Source organism: Nyctereutes procyonoides, unplaced genomic scaffold (assembly GCF_905146905.1).
Source record: "Nyctereutes procyonoides isolate TBG_1078 unplaced genomic scaffold, NYPRO_anot_genome, whole genome shotgun sequence".
Classification (NCBI taxonomy): domain Eukaryota; kingdom Metazoa; phylum Chordata; class Mammalia; order Carnivora; family Canidae; genus Nyctereutes; species Nyctereutes procyonoides.
In genome coordinates, this window is record NW_026575030.1 from 24,145,701 (window position 1) to 24,168,300 (window position 22,600).

Sequence of the window (22,600 nt, forward strand, 5' to 3'; positions counted from 1 at the left end):
CAGGATTCAGATCCTTTTGGTTGTAGGACTGATGTTCCCATTTCCTTTCTTGGTATCATAGGCCACTCTAAACTAGAAGCTACCCACACTTTTTGGCATATGGGCCCCTCCTTCTAGCTAGCAACAGCGTATTGAATTCTTCTCATTCTTGGAATCTGATTTCCTTTTCTGCCATAAACCAGACAAATACTGCTTTCAAAGGGTCTGTGTGATTAGTTTAAGCCTGCCATGACAGTCTTTTGTTTAACTCAAATGATTATAGCCTTAATTATATCTGCAAATCCCTTTTGCCAGGTAAGGTAACATCACAGATGTAATGTCTCATATTCACAGTCTAAGGGATTTGAGTGGGCCATCTTAGAGAGCCATATTAGGATTCTGCCTACCATTGAGGATTTAAACAACCCACCTGGTTCTGGCACAGTTAGATTGACCAACTGGGTCATAGGTAGGCCTATGTGTTCGGTATGTAGACCCTTATCAGGTTATGCATTTAGAAGTGAGCAGTAAAAGTATAAAATACCATTCTTTCAACAGATCTTTTGAGCACTTACTGTGGGTCAGATGCTAAGTTATTGGGGATATTGATAAAACCTACTTTTGTGGAAATTATAATCTAATCTTAAAAAGGAAAAATTTCTTTAGGCCAGCAGTAAAAAAGGTTTTCTATAGGGCTTAAAGCGAGTGGTGCCTGACAGAAAGTTGTTTTATTTATTTTTCTTTCATGTGTCTTTTCAATTGAAAGTACTCAATAAAAAAATAAGACTCAATGCATAAAGATTTTCCTGATGCTTAGGAGGGAATTGAGAATTCTTTGAAAGGATTCATAACAGCTTTTCCAGAATTTCAGGTCTGCTAAAATAATATCTAATCCAATTATGTTGGTTAGGATGTCTGAATCATCCCAATGTAACATGAAAAATGTGCAATCAATAGCAATCAGTGACTTTTAGTATAATGAATATTAATATGTTTAGTTTGTGATGAATGGCATTTAAAGCCTCAAATATGAAGAAAAAGGGATGGCATAATGTTCTTGAAAGTTAATTTGCCTCCTGAAACCATATCTTGCATATTCTTGCTGCCTCAATAATTGTTGATTTTGTTGGCTTGAAAGATAGGTAGGCTTCAGTCAGGGAGAGAGGGAGAAGAAGCAGAATGCAAAAGTTCAAAGGTAAGTTTGGCTTTTCCTTGGCAGGACAGAAGATAGCCAAAGAAGAAACACCAATCTTTAATGAGTACTTGAGTGTCTCATGTATTCTAGGCACTATTAGCCAATACTAATACATCACTGAACAAAAGCAGATAAAAAGTCCCTGCTCTTAAAGAACTTCTATGTAGTAAAGAGAAACACAATAGTAAAGTAAATTATGTAGTATGCTAAAAGATGATAAAGCTATATGCCAAAAAGGGAATCTGGAATGAGGAGTGGAAAGTGAGTGGCAAATGACTGATTTCAGCTGGTTAAGAGAACATGATAATGCCCTTGTCTTTGAAAAGCCAGTTTAAATATATACCAAATAAGTGCAGTAATAAAAGCAAGTTTTCTATTAATTCATTCTCTGTGTGTGTCTTTTAAAGTAATCTCTATACCCAACATGGGCTCAAACTTAAAACCCCAAGATTGAGAGCCATACTGCTCTATCAACTGAGCTAACCAGGCCCTCCAGTCATTCCCTTCCTCCAGTTGTCCTTCAAAGATAACCAGTCTAGGAAATGGCGTGGTAATGTACCCAGTGTGACTGCAGTAGTCCTTGCTTCTGTGCCATGCTACCTATTTAAGACCATCCAGGGATAACTTGTAAACTGGGAGATTAGTCCAACATGTAGTCTCACTGCAAATCAAAAAAAAAAAAAAATGAATATTCTGCCCAAAGTTATGTAAGCTAATCAAAGGTTAGAGATTACTTCGTTGCTCATGATTTCTGTGTGTACTTAACCTGATAGTTAAGCCTTGATTGTCCCTAAACAAAAAACAAAACAAAAAAAAACCACGTACATAGTTGAGCATGTACATTGTAGAATATAGCCAAAAAGTGATCACTCCTGATAGGGGGCAATGTTTTTAGGAGAAGCCTAATTTACCCCACAGCATTATTTTGGGGAGGAAACAAAATGTTAGTAAGGTTTAAGCAAAGATAGCTCCCAGCTTCTGAATGCAGTGGCCTGCTGAGGGTAATCCCTATAAAAGGGAAGAAGACTTAAGTTAGGTGAATTTGTGGATCTCTTGATGCATGAAGAAAGGACAGCAAATCCACTGAACTATAGTTGCAGTTGATGGAGTGGGTTTTCCACTCTAATTTTATTTTATTTTATTATTTTTTTTCTAATTTTAAAAATGTAGACAAAATTTGACTCCTGCTCTGCTTAAAATTCCTCAGTGGCTTCTGAAGGATAAGTACCAGGTTCTTAAAACTTTTTGAAATCCTTTGTGCTCTGGCTCCTGCTTACCTCCAACCTCACTCTCTGCAATGTACTCTATTCCCCACTAGTAGGAAACCATTCAGGTTTCCAGAAAAGGCCCAGTGTTACCTCTGAACTTCAGTACATGTACTCTTCCCTGGCCAACTCCTACCCTTGCTTCATGTCTCAGCTATCGTTTCCTTTAGCGAGCTTTTCCTGACTTCTCAAATACAAATTAGATGTCCTTATGTGTCCTCATGATAAACACCTCTCATGATCTTTATCATCCTGTTCAATTGGTGGTTTACGTCTAACCCACTAGGTTTTGAGGGCTGGCACTGTGGAGTCCTCAGTGCTTACAATAGTTAAGCCTGAGATACTGCTAGTTTTCTACCCCATATCTGTTTTCCTCTTCCTGAACAATAGAATCCTGATTTTGTCTACAGTAGCATTGTGCCCAGCTTCCCTTGCAGCCCCAGATAACAGTGAGGTAGTTTTTGACAGTGAGATATAAACAGGAGACTTGGTGCATTTTGGGGAAACTTTCCTGATACGGGTATTGTCCTTCTTTCTCCCTGGAGTGTGGTTAGGATTGCTAGAACAAGGGTGAGAACTATTTGCTCACATGGTGGTGAACACGAAGATAAAAGCCACATGTTGATGGCTGAACAGAAAGGAGACTGGATCCTTGATGGCATTGTGATTTGCCATACCAGCCCTGGGCTGTGTCCCCAAAGTTGTTATTAAGTGAGGGCAGGGATTTTTAATTTAAGCATTCAAGGATGTAATAGGAGTGGTTCATTTATTTGGGTAAACCTCTATGTTTAGGATTCTGTTACATGGAGCTAAATGCAGCCCATAAGTGGTATGTTCAATGAACGAACAGTATACTAATAGCTCATTTGTTCATTGCTTACTACAAATTAGTTACCATTCTAAGTATTTTACATGATTGCTATATTGGGGAGATGAAGTTTGGGAGATTCTAATAGGCAAACGCTAGGAAAGACTAGGCCCTAAACCAGGTCAGAAGTGTATGAAAGAATCCGGGGGGAACTCATCCTTTTTCTCTAAAAGGAATGACTTGGCATTAAGAGCTAGTTAAAAAAAAAAAAAAAAAAAAAAAAAAGAGCTAGTTCAATCAGTTCAATACTTGGCTCCTAGGGACTTGGTTCAGATCTCATTCCAATATTGCAACAAACAGGGTCCTGGGATTGAGCCCCACTACAAGCTCCCTGCTTAGTGGGGGAGTCTGCTTGTCCCTTTCCTCTGCCTGCCCCCACTCCTGCTCTTTTACTATCTCTCAAATACAATCATTTAAAAAAATATATTGCGGGGATCCCTGGGTGGCGCAGCGGTTTGGCGCCTGCCTTTGGCCCAGGGTGCGATCCTGGAGACCCGGGATCGAATCCCACATCGGGCTCCCGGTGCATGGAGCCTGCTTCTCCCTCTGCCTGTATCTCTGCCTCTCTCTCTCTCTGTGTGTGACTATCATAAATAAATAAAAATTTAAATATATATATATATATATATTGCAATAAATACAGAGGATTTTTTTTTGTGTTTTTTTTTTCTCAGTTGTTAAACCTGCATTAAATCCTCCTCCCCCCGCCCCCATCAACCTTGCCCCACTTCTCTAAGGACATAATATTCCTGTCTATCCGTCCAACCATCCACTCACCCATCCATCCATCCATCCCTCCATCCATATGTTCGTCATGTGGATCAGATATCAGCCACACCACAGCCCTTCCTAGGGAAGACTCTGGGCCAGAGCTCCTACTGAAAGAGCACCCCTTAGTAGCCCATATTACACTATGCTGGTTCAACCAGGGCTGGGCAACTGACCAGGAACTGCTAGATGTTGGTCCGTGTTTTAGGACATGTCCTGGGCCAAGAAGATGATCTAGATAATCTAGTTCTTCAAGGCTTTGAACTGAGCAATACTGAGGAAATGATGTAGTTAGCAGTGGAAGGGGAAGCTTGAAGGGAAGTAAGTGGTGTTGAGGTACAGTAGGAGCCAGGGTGGTCCATTGTTCTGAGAAAGGAGCCGTGAGGACACACACCATGAGCAGAGAAAATACACAGAAGAAAGAAGGTCAGTTGTAGCTGGCACAAAAGTGGACAGAGACAGAGATGCAGACCACACAGCTCCTTGGGGCATAGCTGAGCCCATTAATACAGCTCTAGAGTAAACCCACATCATAGTTCCTCAGGTTCTTAGAGCTGCCTTGGATTCTGGTTCTTGGGTCTCCAGCTGCGAGACCCTGTTCTGTATGGGTCGGTCCCCCTTCACAAGGCTGGTTATTTGACATTTCCTAGATTTCTAAGCAGATGCATCTTTATGATAAATCCGCATTTCATAAAATAAACTCTCTTGAACCAAAGGAGTCCATCAAGCATGTTCCCACTGAGTCAGGTGGCCAAGTGATATCTCCCTGTTTAAACTATCCATTGACATTAGGACATTTTTTCCTCATTCAGTACTTCCTCATACTGTCATTTAAAGTACTATGTATGTGCTTGGATAGTTCCTCGGGAGAAACTCCCCACTGCATCTGAACCAAATTCTAGCAAGGGAAGACTCAGAAGCCTCCAGGATCCAGGATGAGTCTTTAGTTCTTTCCTAAAATAAGAAACCAGGCAGAAAATGATAGATTCGCTCCCTCCGGTAAGTGAAGAAATCGGTTTCCCAAGCCGGAACAGAGAAGGCATTGACTACAACCCTGACCAGAATCACTACCTCTGAGTTGTCACTTGGCCCAATACCGGTCGTTTATAAACAGTCTGTGGCAGAGAATTTGGGAGGGCCTGACAGCTGGGGTTGAGTCTTTCACCCTTGTAAGACAAGTACATTCTCTCAGTTTCTCTCTTGGGGATTAGACAAAACCATTTTTGCAGTAGAGTACAAATTCTTGCTCCCGGGTTCCATTTCAAATTTGATGGGGGGGAAATGCAGTTAAGTCACTCCCTTTAAAAAATATCTTTCACGTTAAAATTGTTTTTCAAAAGAATAGTTTAATGTTTCAACATAGTGTAAATCTTCAGTAACAGTGTAATTTTTCAACAACTTTTAGTAAATGAAAAATTACCTTCACACTTTTTGTTTTACCCAGACTGAACAGATTTGGGTCACATTTTCTGACATCTATTTTTTTGTTTTCATCATCTTGTTTTGGCTGGTCTCAGCCTGTCAATAACCAATGTGGCTGGACCAGCATTTGGGGTTCTTACAATGATTTCAAGACACCCTGCAGCCCTTCAGCAATTACTATCAGGAAACTTCAGCGGGGTGGGAGGGACATTATTACTGTCAGGATTTACCCTACATATCTATTCTGTTTTTAATGTACTATCAAAAGTTTTGTGATAAATTTTAAGCTTTGAAATATATTTCCAATTCTATTGGGGCAAATATTAAACCTTTTTCTTTTTTCCTTTATATCACTCTATTGCTCGACCCTGGCTGACATTAGAATCATCTGGACTTTATTTCAGATTCTTTTTTTTTTTAATTTTTATTTATTTATGATAGTCACACAGAGAGAGAGGCAGAGACACAGGCAGAGGGAGAAGCAGGCTCCATGTACCGGAAGCCCGATGTGGGACTCCATCCCGGGTCTCCAGGATCGCGCCCCGGGCCAAAGGCGGGCGCCAAACCGCTGCGCCACCCAGGGATCCCTTTATTTCAGATTCTTATTCAATTAGTCTGCATGGGGCCCGACTTGGGACTTTAATTTTAAAGATTTTATTCATTTATTTGAGAGAGAGGAGGCTGACAGAGAGAGAGAGAGAGAGAGCATAAGCAGGGCGAGGGGCAGAGAGAGGGAGAAGCAGACTCCCCACTAAGCAGGGAGCCAGACTCTGGGCTCCATTCCAAGAGTTCCATTCTGGGACTTTGGGATCATAGCCTGAACCAAAGGCAGACACTTAACCAACCAAACCACCCAGATGCCCCCCACTTGGTACTTTAAAAAAAAATTTATAAATTAAATGATTCTAATATGCAGGGACGATTGAGAATCACTGCACACATTACTTGGTCTTCTTTACTATTTATTCCTGTTTGTTACCATGTTCTCGCTAACATGAAGTCTACTTAACCAGTGACAGGTTATGTTGATCCATTTATTCAAGTCTTTTATTTCTGACAGTGAAGTGCTATAATTGTCTTTGCGTATGTTCTATATGCCCCTTATTAGATTAGTTTTTTAAATCTGTGGTATATTCAGACTTCTATACCAAAATCAGGATAATGTATAAATAAATCTAATCAATATGATTAAAGTTTTGTATATGCTTGACCAGCTGCTTTGAGTTTATAGCTATAGATGTTCGTGTGTCCATGTTTGCATTGTTCAGAAAAGGATTCTTATTATTAGGCCAATGGGATCATTTCTGGTATTCTCTGTTACCTAAGAGCCCTATGGCATTAATACTAGTTCATTGATTGAACTTAATATCTATGTGCTAGGAGCTGAAGGCAGATGAACAGGACAGTTTCTTTATTATGAAGGATCTAGCAGTGGTTTCTCTCAGTTTCTCTCTTGGGGGTTAGACAAAACAGTTTTTGCAATAGAGTACAAATTCTTTTTTTTTTATTTTTTTTAAATTTATTTATTTATGATAGTCACAGAGAGAGAGAGGCAGAGACACAGGCATAGGGAGAAGCAGGCTCCATCCCATGTGGGATTCGATCCCGGGTCTCCAGGATCGTGCCCTGGGCCAAAGGCAGCGCCAAACCACTGTACCACCCAAGGATCCCTAGAGTACAAATTCTTGCTCCCAGATTCCATTTCAAACTTGATTGGGGGAAATGCAATAAGTCACTCCCTTTAAAAAAATTATCTTTCACGTTAAAATTGTTTTTAAGAAGAATAGTTTAATTTTTCAACATATATATACATGTATATATATATGTATATGTATATACATATACACACACACATATAAACTACATGTATATATATGTATATATATATATACACACACACATATATAAACTATAACTATTTCAAGCTCTCCCTTATGTCCTACGGGGAACAGAATACATAAGCAAATGAATTCTGAGTGTAGGGATTAAGAGCATTGGTCCTGGAGGCAAATAGCCTGGGATTATATCTTCACTTTATTAACTAGCCATGAGGCTCTGGGCAGTAACTTAACCTCTCTACACTCAGTCTTCCATAGAGAGAGGATAATAACAATATTTATCTCATGAGGTTGTTATGGGAATTAATGAGTTATATGTGTAAAGTCTTTAGAACACTATGTGGTATATAATAAGCACCTAATACATACTATTATTATTTGGGAACAGAGGGACTGATAAGTGGCACTAGTAGCGTGATGAACAGAGTCCAGAACAGAGGGAGACATTATTTTGGGCATCTTTAAAACAAATTTCCTCTTTTCCCTTCTTTCTCCTTCCTCTTTCTTGTACTTCTTCCTTACTTCTCCTTCCTAACAATTCAGTCCAAAATCCATTAGGTAGGTCCAAGGAAGGAATACTATGAACAATTATATGCCAATAAATTAGATAATATAGATGAAATGAATAAATTTTTAGAAAGACAATACCAAAACCAACTCAAGAGGAGTCAATCTAAATACACCTATAACAAGTGAAGAGATTAAATCAGTAATCAAAAACTTCCTATAAAGAAAAGCCCAGGCCCAGATAGCTTCACTACTGAATTCTACCAAACATTTAAAAAAGATTTAATACCAATTCTACAAAAAACTCTTCCAAAAAGTAGAAGAGAGAAAACTTTTCAACTCATTCTAGGAGACCAGTATCACATAAATACCAAAACCAAGACATCACAAGAAAACTATAGATCAATATCTCTCATGAGTATAGATACAAAAGTCTTCAACAAAATGCTAGCAAATCTAGCACATGAAAAAAAATTATACACTATAACCACATGAGATTAATTCTAGGAATGTGAAATTGGTTTAACATTCAAAAATCAATTAATGTTAAACTCTATAGTGAAAGAATAAAAGGCAAAACCACATGAACATCTTAAAAGATGCAGAAAAAAAAGCATTTGACAAAATATAATAGCTTTTCATAACTAAAAAAGAAAAACTAAAAGAAAATGTCATCAACTTGATAAAGAGCATCTACAAAAATCCCACAGCTAACATCATACTAAATAGTGAATGACTGGATACTTTCCCTCTAAGATCAGGAACAAGACAACAATATACACTCTCACCACTTCTATTTAACTTTATAACAGAGGTTCTAGACAGTAATTAAGGACAAAATAAAAGATATTCAGACTGGAAAGGAAGAAGTAAAACCATCTTTCTTTGCAGATGATATGATCTTGTTGTAAAGGAAAATCCTAAGAAATCTACCAATAAACAATTTCAGCAAGATTGAAGAATATAAGACCAATATACTAAAATTGATTGCATTTCTATACACATGCAATTAATAAGCCAAAATAAAATTAAGGAAAAAATTTCATTTACAATAGCATCCATAAGAATAAAATACTTAGATATAAGTTTAACAAATAAGTGCAAAACTCATGCCCTGAAAACTATAAAACATTATCAAAAGAAATTACAGAAAATGTAAATATTTGAGGAAACATCCCATATTCATGGATTGGAAGATTTAATATTGTTAAAACGGCATTACTCCACAAATTGACCTACAGATTCAACATAATCCCTATTAGAATCCTAGCTGCCTTCTTTGTAGAAATTTATTAGCTGTTTCTACAATTCATACAGACTTTCAAAGGGTCCAGAAGAACCAAAACATTCTTTAAAAAGAAGAAAATTGGAGGATTCACACTTGCTGATTTCAAAACTTACTACAAAGCAACAGTCATCAAGAAAAGTGTGGTATTGGCATAAAGAAAGACATGTAGACTAATAGAATAGAATTGAGGATCCAGAAAATGAATTTATGTGCCTGTGATGTTTCTACAAGGATGCCAAGACCATTCAATATGGAAATGAATAGACTTTTCAACAAATGGTGGTGGAACAACTAGATAGCCATTTACAAAAGAATCAGGTTGGATCCTTACCTCATACTACTTATAAAAATTAACTAAGAAAAATTAACTCATTAATAAAAAATTAACTCAAAAGGAATCAAACACCTAAGGGTAAATATTAAAACTATACAATTCTTAGAAGAAAACAGAGAAGTAGATCATGTGCTTGGATTTGGTAAAGGATCCTTAGATCTGACACCAAAAGCACAATAACTTAAACGGAAAAAAACATAATTTGCATTTCATTAAAATTAAAAACTTTGACACTTAAAGGACAGTATCAAAAAGTAAAAAAGAGCCACAGAATGGGAGAAAATATTTACAAAGCATATCTTTGATAAGACTATATCCAGAATATGCAAAGAAATCTTACAACTCAAAAAAAAAAAAGAAAGAAAGAAAGAAAGAAAGAAAGAAAGAAACCTTACAACTCAATAATAAAGACAAATAGCCTGATTAAAAAATGGGCAAAGGATCTGAATAGACATTTCTCCAAGGAAGATATGCAAATAGATAATAAGATCATGAAGAGCTACTTGACATCATTTGTCATCAGGGAAATGCACATCAGAACCATAATACGATACCACTTCATACCATTATGATGCCTAGACTCAAAAGGGCAGATAATAGCAAGTGTTGTAGGATGTGAAGAAATCCAAACTCTCCTACACTGCTGGTGGGAATGTAAAATGATGCAGCTACTTTGGAAAACAGGCCGTAAGTTCCTTGAACAATTAAACATATAGAGTTGCCATATGAAATAGCAAGTTAGTCTTAGGTATACACCCAAGAGACATGAAAACATATGTATGGACAAAACAAAGTGTGCAAATGTTTGTACATTGTCCAAAATAGCGAAAAAGGTAAAAGCAACTCAAATATCCATCAACTGATAAGTGGATGAACAAAATGTAGTATATCCATAAAGTAAATATTATTTGACCACAAAATAAATAAAACATTGGCACATGCTACAAGATAGATGAATCTCCAAAACATTTTATTAAGTGGAAGAAGCCAGTTGCAGAAACCCACTTGTGATTTAAAACTTATGAAATGTCTAGAATAGGCAGGTCTATAGAAACAGACAGTAAATAAACTAGGGGTGAAGTGTGGAGGAGGATGGGGGGATGATAGCTAAAAGGTATGGGGTTTCTTTTTGAAGTGATGAAAATGTTCTAAAATTGTCTCTGTGATGGTTGCACACATTTTTAAATCTACTAAAAACTTTTGAATCGTATACTTTAATTGGATGAATTATATGGTATATAAATTATATCTTAATAGAGGTTTCAGAAAAGAGAAAAATGGCAATTAAATGGAACACTTGGTTTTGGACTGGAACTTTTAGCAATAAAGGACATTTTGGGGATGACTGGGGAAACGAATGTTGTCTGGGGATTAGATGTTAGCATATGTATCAGTGTTACTTTCTTGATTTTGATAGTTGCATTTCAGTTATTCGGGAGAAAATGCTTGTTAGTAGGAAATGCAAACTAAAGTATTGATGGGTGATGGGGCACACTGTAGGTAACTCATTCTCAAATGTCTGGAAAAAAGTATTTTTGCAACTTATTTGTGAGATTATTTCAAAATATAAATATATAATATATAAATATATTTCATAAAATAACTGATTTAATTTTAAAATCTGAGGCTAGGGATGGAATATTGTGCCCTGTGATTGCTAAGATTCTTAGCCTGCCTATGGTGGGAATGGTGGTGGTGGTGGTGGTGGTGGTGGTGGTAGTGGTCTTATTCTTCAGCAAGTTGCATTGGGCCTAAGTTCTATAAGATTTCCAGCTGACATTGATTTGTATGGAATTTCTACTCTAAAGCAATAACATTGACTTTGAGAAAGAAAAGGTAAATACTATTTAACACAAAAGAGAAATAGTTGAAGAAATCAATTTATTTGAAAAGGAATGCTTTCTTGTTGTTACATTTATTAGCAGGGAACATTAATCAATAGCCAGTAGAAAATATCAGACCACTTTTGGAACATGCTGCTAAAAGCCTGTGAGCTCATCATCCTTGCTTTTGTCAGTCTGGTAACCAGTAAGTGTCAAAGTTGGATTTTGTCCAGGAAGGCCTTTGAATATTTTTAGGTGAATATAACTATTATCACCTACCCGCACCTAAAAGAGAAGAAAAAGAAAAAAATTAAAAAGAGATTCATTCAAATGCAACTTTGCCATGTAAAACATTCTCAGACTTAAAGACTCACTGAAATAAGGTTTTCAAGAACAGTATTTCTTAGACTCTTGATTTTCATAAATCTATCACCTTATTTTATGATAAAGGGCAGGCTAAAGGCATGGCAAGAGGCATAAGCCCTTTTTCTTTTTTTTTCTTTTCTTTTCTTTTCTTTCTTTTCTTTTTTTCTTTTCTTTTCTTTTCTTTTCTTTTTTTCTTATTATTTCCTACTTTGGGTACAAATGAAGGTGCATTTCATTTTCAAAGATGCACAATGCAAGAGAACAAAGGACAGTTTCTTTGTTGATTCTGTTTTCTGACTTCCAAATTGGGACACTTTATTTGCTACATGGTTTGAGAAGGGAGGAGGAAAATCAGAATTGTCCTAGAAAATTTGGGATGTTTGTTCCCATATCTCTATTAGAACCTACATTATAAATGCCCACTGATAAGACTGTGCAGGAACCAGAGGATGGACAGTCTGGTGTCCCTATAAAGTGAAGGGTTCTTGCTGGGAAGTCATGGTATGAAAATTGAAATGGTAGTGTGGGCATGAATCTAGGACCTAGATAATCATGATAAGAATTTAAACTTTCATTTTTGGTTGGTACAATAAAAGTTTTGTCGTAGAATAATATTTGTTTACATTCTGATGTCCCTTCCTTATTAACAAATACCATTTATCAAATGTTTACTACGATTTGTAGGCTATGATGAACATTTTATATACTTCTTACTATGGGCCTGAACAAAGGTAGAACCATTACAGTTTTACAGATGCAGAAAGCATCTGTGTAATTAGTAGAGATTAAGTAAATTTCCATAAGTCTCTCAGTTAATAGGTGACAGAATCAAAACCCACATCTAGACTCCAATATCAATGTTATTTTCACTCTATGGTGTAGCCATTTTTTTTTTCATGTAGGCTCCACACCCAGCATGGAGCCCAACGTGAGGCCTGAACTTATAACCTAAGATCAAGACCCAGGCTGAGATCAAGAGTTAGATGCTCCACCAACTGAGCCACTCAGATTCCCCTACTGTGTAAACTTTTAAAAGCATTTATTCTGTACTTAGAACAGGACATCAGCCTTTGCATACATTATTAGAAGCAGCACAGCCAGTAGTTCAGCATCAGACCACCTGGCTTCAAATCCTGCCTCTGCTCTTACAACTGTATGATATTTGTTAGTTGCTCCATCTCTCTGGGGCTCCATTTTCTCATCAGTAACACAAGGGAAATCATCACACTTAGCTCATAGATTTGTTGAGTGGATTCAAAGAGATAATACATGCCCAGTCCTAAGAACAGAGCCTGCCTGGCACGTTGTAAGTGCTCAGTAAATTTCTAGCTTATTTATTCCACACATCTGGCAAAGTAGGTTCTTATCTGCATTGCCCAGATAAGGGCCTTGAGGCTCAGAGAAGATGAAGGGCTGTGATCACACAGGCACTGACTAGTGGCACAAATTGAACAGGGGATCAAACCCAGAACTACCTGACACCACAGGCTGCAGCCCTTCCATTCCACCACCTGCCTCTTGATAGATACTTGAGAAAGAACACAGAAGGTCTCATCACCAGAAAGACCTTACATGTAGAGAACAGTTCAGAGCAGAGATCAACAGCTAGATGGCAGGAAGTAATGAGGGGACTGGAGTCAGCAGTTGTAATCCAGTATGAGAAAGTTAACCAGGCAAGTGGTCTTAAGGAATGAAATTTTCAAGTTTCTTAGTGAGCTTTTTAGGAAATATGTGAGCTGGTTAATTTGTGAAATTTATGAACTTGGTCTAATTGTAAATTATTAAAACAATGATTCCAATTTTGATGCAATGTTTCTTGTCTTTGAACAAAATCATTTTTAAGTGGAAAACATTCTTTTTTAGCTGTGAAGAAAGCAGATTGAGAAAGGAGGAAATGATTGTGTCATTGCTTTCTGAGGATAAGGCGGGATCTCATTCATGTGCTCCACTTAATTTGTTGATGTAGCTATGAATTAAATTCTAAATTACCTTAAATGTTCCACTGTTTTAAACTATACCTTCAGTGTCACAAATTGAATCCACTTACTTGAATTGCAAAAATTGTTTAAATTGTGTTAATCAAAATGCTTATGTAAAAGACAAAAGTGGTTTCAACTATTTTCCCACCTTAAATGTATTTAAGTCATTCCTAAAATTCATCTAGTTTAGACACATAGAATCATAAAGCTTTGAGTGGAGCATCTGGCTCAGCTCCAAGCCTGTGGGCAACTGAGATCTTCTCTCACTTTACACAAAAAGCGCTATGGCCACAAACTAAGCATGCTTGGAACTGTCATGAAATCTCTTTCTATACGATTTTTGACAAACGTAATTTGTAAATTGTAATTGTCATTTGAAAGGAGTCAACATAAGAGAGCTTTCTAAATTCATAGGAAACAGATGGTATAAATATACCATCATCTACCAAATTTGAGAGTCTACTACCACTCTCAATTTCATGCTAGGTAAGCACCTTCATTTAGGACAACGGGAAGGGACAAAAATGGTAGGGGCGACAGGAAGCATCACACCAAGTGAAAAATCCCATATCTTTTAGTGCCAAGGTGAACTCATCAAGGATGTTGAACTCTAACCTTAATGTAGTAATTTATTCCAGCCACCACTTGAGTTTTATACTCTACGGCTTCAAATTCTTGGTAAGTCTCATTTGTTTTTTCTTCAAGCTGAGGTTTAACCTTAAGAAGAGAAAAAGAGGAAACACGTTACTAAAGCTATATGGGACTCCATTTGTGTGATTTACAAGTCCGGGAACCTTGTGTTTCTAAAGGTCCTTGAACATGGTAACGAGAGGTATTTTTGGTATTTCAAGGAAAAGAAACCATCTATCTTCAAAAAAATTACATGGGCTAACTAAAATGTTAATTTTTTTCTGCTTTAGGCTGCATTTACATCAACTCAGCATGGTAATTTGGCAATATGGTAATGTTTTCACTAGTAAAGCTCTGATAATAAGTTTTAATAAAAATGGGAGGGAGAGCAATAATTACTACTTCGCTTCCACATTTTTTATTTGGAAATAATTTCAGACTCAAAGTTGCAAAAATAATATAGGGTATCTCAAGACCTTTCAATCACGTCTGCAATTTCCTTTGCCATGGAGGATAACACGTTTACAGGATTCAGGGATTGGGTTGTTGGCCACCAGTCTGTCTACCACAGAGGGATTATAAGCTTTGGTGCCAGTTTACCCAAACCAAGCATGACAAGGGAGTGGAGAGTCTCAAATGCAATCTATGAAATTTTACTAAATCTACTGGTTTTCAGTATCAGTCCTTCATCCCTCCCTCGGCTGAGCCTGATATGCTAGTGTCCACTATGTTCTCTCTGACTCACTCACTTTGTTAAGATAAGAATACAGCTTGGAAGATAGTGAAAGGGAAGGATCTGGGGGCGGCCTTGTTGCTCCTCATACAGATCTGCCCTTGGTTCTCCTGGTGTTAGCCCTATGCCTCACTCTCATCTTCATATGTTTCTGGCATTGCTAGTGCTGAGCCACTTCGAAATTCTGCACCACGAATCCACTTGCTGCTGGCTCATCTTTCCCTTCTGTGGCTGGGCTCCGTCTAGGTGGCCCAGTCATTTTCCATCATTCATTGGTTTTTCTGTCTTCCAAGGTTTGGTTAGTATCTCTGAGGTGGTGTTTGCCTATCTCCTGTTCTCTTCCTATTTGTGGTTTTGTGGCCTTTCTCTTCTAACCTTTTTCTGTCATCTAAAAGAAAGTAGATGTGTATGTTCGATGTATCTTGTTTATTGGGAAATTGCCTCCCTTCCCTTAACTAAAGCATTTTTACGTGCTTCAGGTGGGCCTCTCGTGCATCTGGGTTCTCCCAAGGCCATTCAGTCCTTCCCATCAGTAGACAGATATACTGAATCCTTTTCTATTGGTGCTTTGGTTGGTGTACCAGAGCTGGTTTTCAAAGATGTAAACATTTTTCAACTCTTTGAGTTCTCAGACCACTTTAGAGGATGTAGCACCTCATGGACCACTATCCATTTCTCCTGTGACCTTCAGAATGGACGAGAAGAGTGTGATATTGCTTTCTTGAGGTGGAAAATGAAGATGGAAAGTGAGATGGAAAATGAAGCTTCAAAGTGGAGAAAGGAAGGAGACAAATCATGAGGGGGGGAAAAACCCAAATGGGAAGAGGTAGGGTGCAGGAGAGGAGGAAAAGGTAGACAGAAATGCAGAGAGAAATCGAGTAAGGAGAGTAGCCTTACTGTCCTATTGCTTCCCCTGTCTAATCCCTCTGAGCCAACACTGGGTACCAGTTAAGTTAGGAGCTGAGTTGGAAAGGGTTAATCTCCAAACCCAAAATTGTCTATTCAAATCTCATTTCACAAATGAGGGACCTGAGGCTGTGAGGAGAACATGACTGCTGAAGGCTGAAAAATTATTAATTACAGTAACCTAAGATTTTCAATCCCTTGTCTGATAGTGTAAGTATCTGATTTATCCGTTGCAATGACCTGTATTCCTTCTGGTTTCCAGTCTTTTGGTGATGGTAGTTTGGTTTTGTTTTTTACCAAATATCAGAAACTTTTATTTCTAACTGTCCTAAAAAATAGATCAAAATTTGTAACCTTTCTCCTGCATCTGTGCAGTCCACAAGTCCAGAATTTTCCATAAGAGAGCTGATTTCCAAAGTTCTAGTTTGTTTTGGTAAGTGCACTGGCACTTGTTAGACTGTGTGCCATGATTTCAGGTTTATTGTACTTATTACCCCTTGCCTTGTTCTCTTTTCCCAGTGAAACAGTTTGGTGTTCTTCTAGTGTTGGGTGCTATGAATCTGGGGTGATGAGGTCTAAGCTGAGGGGCAAGTAAGGAGGCATAATAGGAAGGAGATGGTCAGTGGATTTTCAGAAGGTAGCTTGGTGTTGAACACCCCTACCCCTGCCCAGGGATGGGTGCTGGGAGGATGGAGGCCAGCTGGGAGTGGTGGTCTGGGACCTGGTGGTACACAGACAGACCTTGAGCTGAACACAGTTGGCATTCACCTTCCTCAGTCTGTCATGCATGGTAGTGGCTGAGACGCTGGAAGAAACAGTGTGGGTTTGTCACTTGGACCCCAGCCGGAGAAAGGATGTTACCAGAGAGGAGCAACTGGCACAATTACCCTAAAGCTGTTCAAGATATTTTTATTGTTGCAGAGCATGAATCTTGGTGAGTTGTTAGTTCTCTGGGATCTGAAGATTTGAGCCACGCTGCACCCAACACCTAGGCACTTTCCCCGTCTATAATCATTCTGCAGAAACACTGGGCTATGTGTAATTTATTTTTTTAAGGATTTTATTTATTTATTCATGAGAGACACACACAGAGAGAGAAACAGAGACATAGGCAGAAGGAGAAGCAGGCTCCACGTGGGGAGCCCGATGTGGGACTCGATCCCCAGGACTCCAGCATCACGCCCTGAGCTGGAAGGCAGACGCTTAACCACTGAGCCACCCAGGTGTCCCATGCTATGCATAATATAGAGAAGAATGGGTAGAAAGGTGATAGTGGCAACATGAGTTCAGCATACTTTGGGATGTTTTACAAAGTAAGGAAGGAGAGTTTGCATATAGCATGAAAGTAGAGTAGAGCTGATAAGTGACTTACAGACATATGTCATCTATGTTTTGAAGGAAGGGGCATGTATGGGGCACCTGATATGCAAGAAATGATGGCACCCCACATAAGAGAGGAAAGGCAAGAGTCTTGGACTGGAGGAAGAATGAGATCCAGCAGGGCATAAGGAAATTGGGAGTGTTCTTATACCAGATGACTTCAGTCTTTTAAGAGAAGGACCTGAGATACTGGCTGGAGGGGCCATGGGGATGGGAGGGACTGAGAAACCAAGGAGAGAGGAGGTCCAGGTCCACTTCTCTGGGGTTTCTAGAGAAGGGCCAATAGGATGTGACTGAAAGGATGTTCTGGTAGCCCGAGGCTCCTGTTGGGGTTGTTTGCTGGCATGAATTCATAGATTTCTATTGAGTGAGTTTCTGTGGTTCTACAACTTCCTTAAGCAAAGTTCTCTGAACCTGGAGCAGAAGCTGAAGAGGAAGTGGTGACAGTGGGAGTGATCTCTAATTGAGGACTGCAATGCGAGAATTGCATGGGGTCAACAGCAATCAGGGGTGGAAGAGTTCATGAAGCCACCCATCATGGGTCCCGGCTGGATGAGTGCTCAAGTAGACCTAGGCATATTCTGATGATGAAGACAGGAGCATAAGTGCCTGAAAGATTGTGATGCAGCTGGATGGCAGGTTCTCTGGGTGTGGCGCAGTGGAGATGTGACTGATGAAGAGGCTGTGGTTGGACAGGAGAACACAAATGGGTGGGTGAGTGACAGCTGTGACATGCTAAGCTCCAAGGTGTGGTGTCCTTGATGGTATGCAGAGGAGGTGTTTGTATAGTGTTATGGTCTGTGTGTTTGCCAGGAATGGCATTCAGCAATTAGGTTTGACTTAGGTGTGTGTGTGTGTGTGTGTGTGTGTGTGTTGTGTATATACCTGCACATGCATAATAATAGACCTTATTCTAAAAATAATTATTGAAATAACAGTTCTTTCCTGCACATAAACATAGTCAGAATTCTCACTCCAATTCTCAGGCCAAGTATAGCTCTTTATTTCCTTGAGCGTATCTCTTATCTTCTATTTTGTAAATGTCTCTGAAGGCAAGAATCATCTTGGTGTCCCTTCTGTCCCTACAGCAATTCACACAGTACTCTGTACATAATGTTTTCTGAATGAAGAAAGCAGGACTGTTTTTCTTCATGACACTTTGCCTTCCCACAAAGGAAAGAGGATAGAAAAGGATAGCAGGGGCCCTCAACTAATACAGAGAATCCTGGGAAAGGAGAGTTTTTTCCATATGTACTTGGGACCTAAGTACCATTTACATCCTTTAGTGATACATGATACACAATTATCCTTCAGTGTCTATTATCTTCAGGATGGGGATACTCCTTTTTTTCTTCCTTCAGAAATATTCAAGTCTTCTCAACCCCAAGCTCTTTGATTGATTTTCTTCTCTTTCTGACCTCATCCAACATCCCTTTCTTTTTGACACCAAATTCCTTAAACCTGCAGTTCTTATTTTATCTTTGTTACTTTCCCCTCTCTATGAGATGGCCTCCCTTTTCCTTTCCTTCTCTCCCAAATGGAGTTTTTCCTTCAGTTGGCATTCCACTAAGAAGCTCTCTATTAAGGACAGGGAAAGCTGATAAACTTCATGTCCTCTAAGAATACCTGCATTGTTTTATTTATTTATTTATTTATTTATTTATTTATTTATTTATTTATTTATTTTTGATACCTGCATTTTAACAGGTGATTTTAAAAAGTTTGAATACATAAAAAAAATCAAAGAGATAAAATTACAAGGTAAATGACAGGTAGTGGTGGTCTTCCTTAGGACCACCTCAGATCATACTAAATGTATAACTACCAACACCTACTTATTTGCCTGGCTCTGACTGGGCACCTAATTCTATAATCTTGGAGGTATTGATTATATTTCTTCACCTAAAGGTGGTTTTGGTAATACCTGCCTCTTGGGGTTATTTGTGGGGAGATAAACTTTATCATTGATAGGTAAGTGCTTCCTAAACTGATCATTCCTCTGCCTTCTAATACGTAATTGGGAATTGTTCCCTAAGGTTTTCCTGTGAGAGCGGTGCCAAATGATAACTGGGAACTTAATACCCCAGGAGCTGAATTACTACACAGTAATTATTCACCTGAAAGTTAGGAGCTTTGATGGGCAATCTCTAATGTCCTTCCTGGTTACAGACCTATGATTTAAAAAATGTTCCTAAAAAAAAAATGTTCCTAACTAGAGATTGTTTTATTTTTATGTTCCAGTTATCTTGACTTCTCTAAATGGACTGTAAATCCCTTGAGGGCAGGGGCCATGTCTTAAAGTCCTTATGCATCTTCTACAACATTTAGCACAATGCTGGACACCTTAGAGATACTCAAGAAATGATTTGCTGATATTCATTTCTCAAATTGATTTAAATCTGAGGCTTACTGCTTGCACAGATAAGGCAACTTGCCATACCATGTATTCCCTCAACCCTCATGCTTCTCTATGTTCCTGCCACTGTACAGTGGAAAAGGCAAGAAGGTCAAAAATCTGAAGATAGTCTAGCTTCTTAACTAGGCAGATATTAAACTCTTTGAATCTCAGTTTGAAATCTTATGTGAGAAATGGACATGATGATTTCCTTCCCTGCTCCAGGGGTTATGAAGATCAAGGGAGAGGTCGCATGGAAGACAGGGCTTTTGAAACTTCAAAGCACCTTTCCCAGGTGATGTAGCTATTGTTTTTTGTTTTTTGTTTTAAGATTTTATTTATTTATTCATGAGAGAGAGAGAGAGAGAGAGAGAGAGAGAGGCAGAAACACAGGCAGAGGGAGAAGCAGGCTCCATGCAGGGAGCCTGACATGGGACTCGATCCTGGGTCTCCAGGATCACACCCCAGGCCGAAGGCGGTGCTCAACCGCAGGGCCACCGGGTCTGCCCTGTACCTATTGTTAATACCAAGCTCTCATTCTACCTCCTTGGCAGGGCTGGGGCCTGAGGTAAGCAGGAAGAAACACATTTTCAAATTAGTTTCATAATTTAAGATGTGGCTCACAGATGGATTTTTTTTAACAATGCAAGACCTTCTTATAGCTTCTTATTAAAAGAAAAATTATTCTTCTAATGAAGATAGGCTTTTTAAAAGTCATTAAAATTTTCTGCACACTCTCTATAAATGAAATCTCAGTTATTTCCCCATTTCCCTTACAACTCTGGTCCCTAGAGAGTCTCAGGGGGAGTTTCCAGGGTCACGGGTGAAGCAAGATTTGAAGCAAATACCTGTGATGCCTCACCTATGCATATTTCTTTCTTGTTTTCAAGTCATTGTTATGCACATCACCTTATGTAGTTCTTACAGCACTGAGATCAGCAGAGCAAGAAGGTGATCTTCATTTCATAAGTAGAATTGAGAATTTTTTTGCAGTGCTCTTTTATTTATTTATTTATTTATTTATTTATTTATTTATTTATCAAAGATTTATCTATTTATTTTAGAGAGAGAGAGAGCAAGGGGAAGGGCTTTAAAAGGAGAGGGAGAGACACTTAAGCAGACTGTGTGCTGAGCTCAGAGCCTGACATGACCTGAGCTGAAACCAAGAGTCAGAGGCTCAACCAGTTGCACCACCAAGCACCCTCTGTGCTCTGCTTTTAGAAAGCCCATCTCCCATAGGCCTCTAGAATATCATGTATCTCCAGTCCTGTAGGCCACAAGGTCATGGACAGCAGCATAAACATCTCCTGGGAGCTGGTTAGAAATGCAGGCTCTCAGGCCCACCGTACCATATCTGCATTTGAACAAGGCCCTCAGGTAATTTATGTGTACATTGACGTTTGAGAAAACTGACCTGATACAGGAACTCAAATAAAGGTATTAATGACTCAATATTACCCATTAAAGAAAGAAAAGCTACAAAGTATATGTTTTTTAAAAGAACTCTTGAAAGGGAAAGATTTATCCCCAAAGAATGTAGAATTCCAGGCATCCAATCTCTGGGGAGCACTCCAGAGCCCTAACATAGAGATCCTATCTCTTTCACTTACACAAGAAGTTGATCTTGTTGGCCAGAGTCATAGCATGAAGTTTCACGGAGAAAAAAACAAGGAACGATACAAGAAAATAGGGGAACAATTTAAAAACCTAAAATAGTAACTTATATATATTTTCTTTTCATAAAATATGCAGTATAATAAAATTTTATCATATAGATGATAGCTAGTGAAACAACACTTAGAAAAATATATCAACTTACTAAAAACATTGAGTTCTGTTTTCACCATAATCAATTTTGGAATCACCATAGACTATGCCACTCCTCTTTCCTACTAGTTTAATCATCTTCTAAATATGAAGAGACTGAAATATTTTCTATTAGGCAAATTGGCAGGAAGTGTGTAAGTGGATTGTCTTTGCAATATTGTTCTTCCTTTAACCCATTAAAAAAAAAAAATCTCCCTGCAGAGCGTGTGAAGTCTAGTTCGTCATATTGTTAACAACTTTAGACTTTAATTACATGTTGGCTCAATTTGGTAAGATTAGAAGCTTCAACAGAAACTGAATTAGTAATCCTAGAATCATACATTGTAAGCCTATAAAGATGACCCAATATAAATTCTTTTATTAATGGGGAAACTGAGGCTCAGAGAAGGGATGTTACTTGCTCAAGATCACTCTCATAGGATTATTAGTGGTTTCATCTGAAAAAGTTTTTAGTTGTAGGGAAGGCTGAACAAAACCACACATTTCCCAGTGTTCTGGTTTTCAAGGTCACCCACACACTTAAGACGGCCCACCTAGGAACCAAGATATTGGATCAATCCTTTTCATGAGAGACATCAACTCACCTCATTAGCAATCTCCTGGACTTCTGGAGTGGCAGGTTTGGCTTCGGTTAAGCCTCCAGGCATCATTTTGGCTAATTGCTTCTTTGCTAGGCAGGATGCTGGAACTGAAGTGATCCAGTAAGCTGGAGACTCTGGTTTTTAAAGAGGGTGTTGTTGCTCAAACAAGCTCCGCCTCCAGAAAGTTTTCTTTTTCACAAAGAGCAAAAAGGCACAAGGAAAATGAATATGTCTTGAAGCAAGCCATGGTGCTTCCTCAACAGAATATGCCATTAGGGGTTTGGGAGAATGAGGGTTGGATACAAATGGGTGTATCCAGGGAGCAACGTCGTTGCGGGGAGTCAGACTTCTCTGCATTCTCTTTGACAATGGTTTCATCCTGTTACATCTGAGGAATGAAATCTGGAGCCACAACCAGAGTTTCCCAATGCTTTAAAACCTCCAATACAAAATTTTATACTTTAAAGGTATATTTATTAATAACATCAAGGCCGATTGTTTAGAGTTTACTTGACT

General features: G+C 38.5%; 1 protein-coding gene across 1 annotated transcript; it reads right to left on the reverse strand.

Moving 5' to 3' along the window:
* Nucleotides 1-11,326: 11,326 nt before the first annotated feature.
* CSTA (cystatin A) lies at nt 11,327-22,270 on the reverse strand. Its single transcript, XM_055315837.1, has 3 exons — nt 22,088-22,270; nt 14,248-14,349; nt 11,327-11,572 (listed from the first exon to the last, which is right to left on the reverse strand). Exons 1-3 carry the CDS (start codon nt 22,151-22,153, stop codon nt 11,444-11,446), a joined length of 297 nt encoding a protein of 98 aa, XP_055171812.1. The 5' UTR covers nt 22,154-22,270; the 3' UTR covers nt 11,327-11,443.
* Nucleotides 22,271-22,600: the final 330 nt, after the last annotated feature.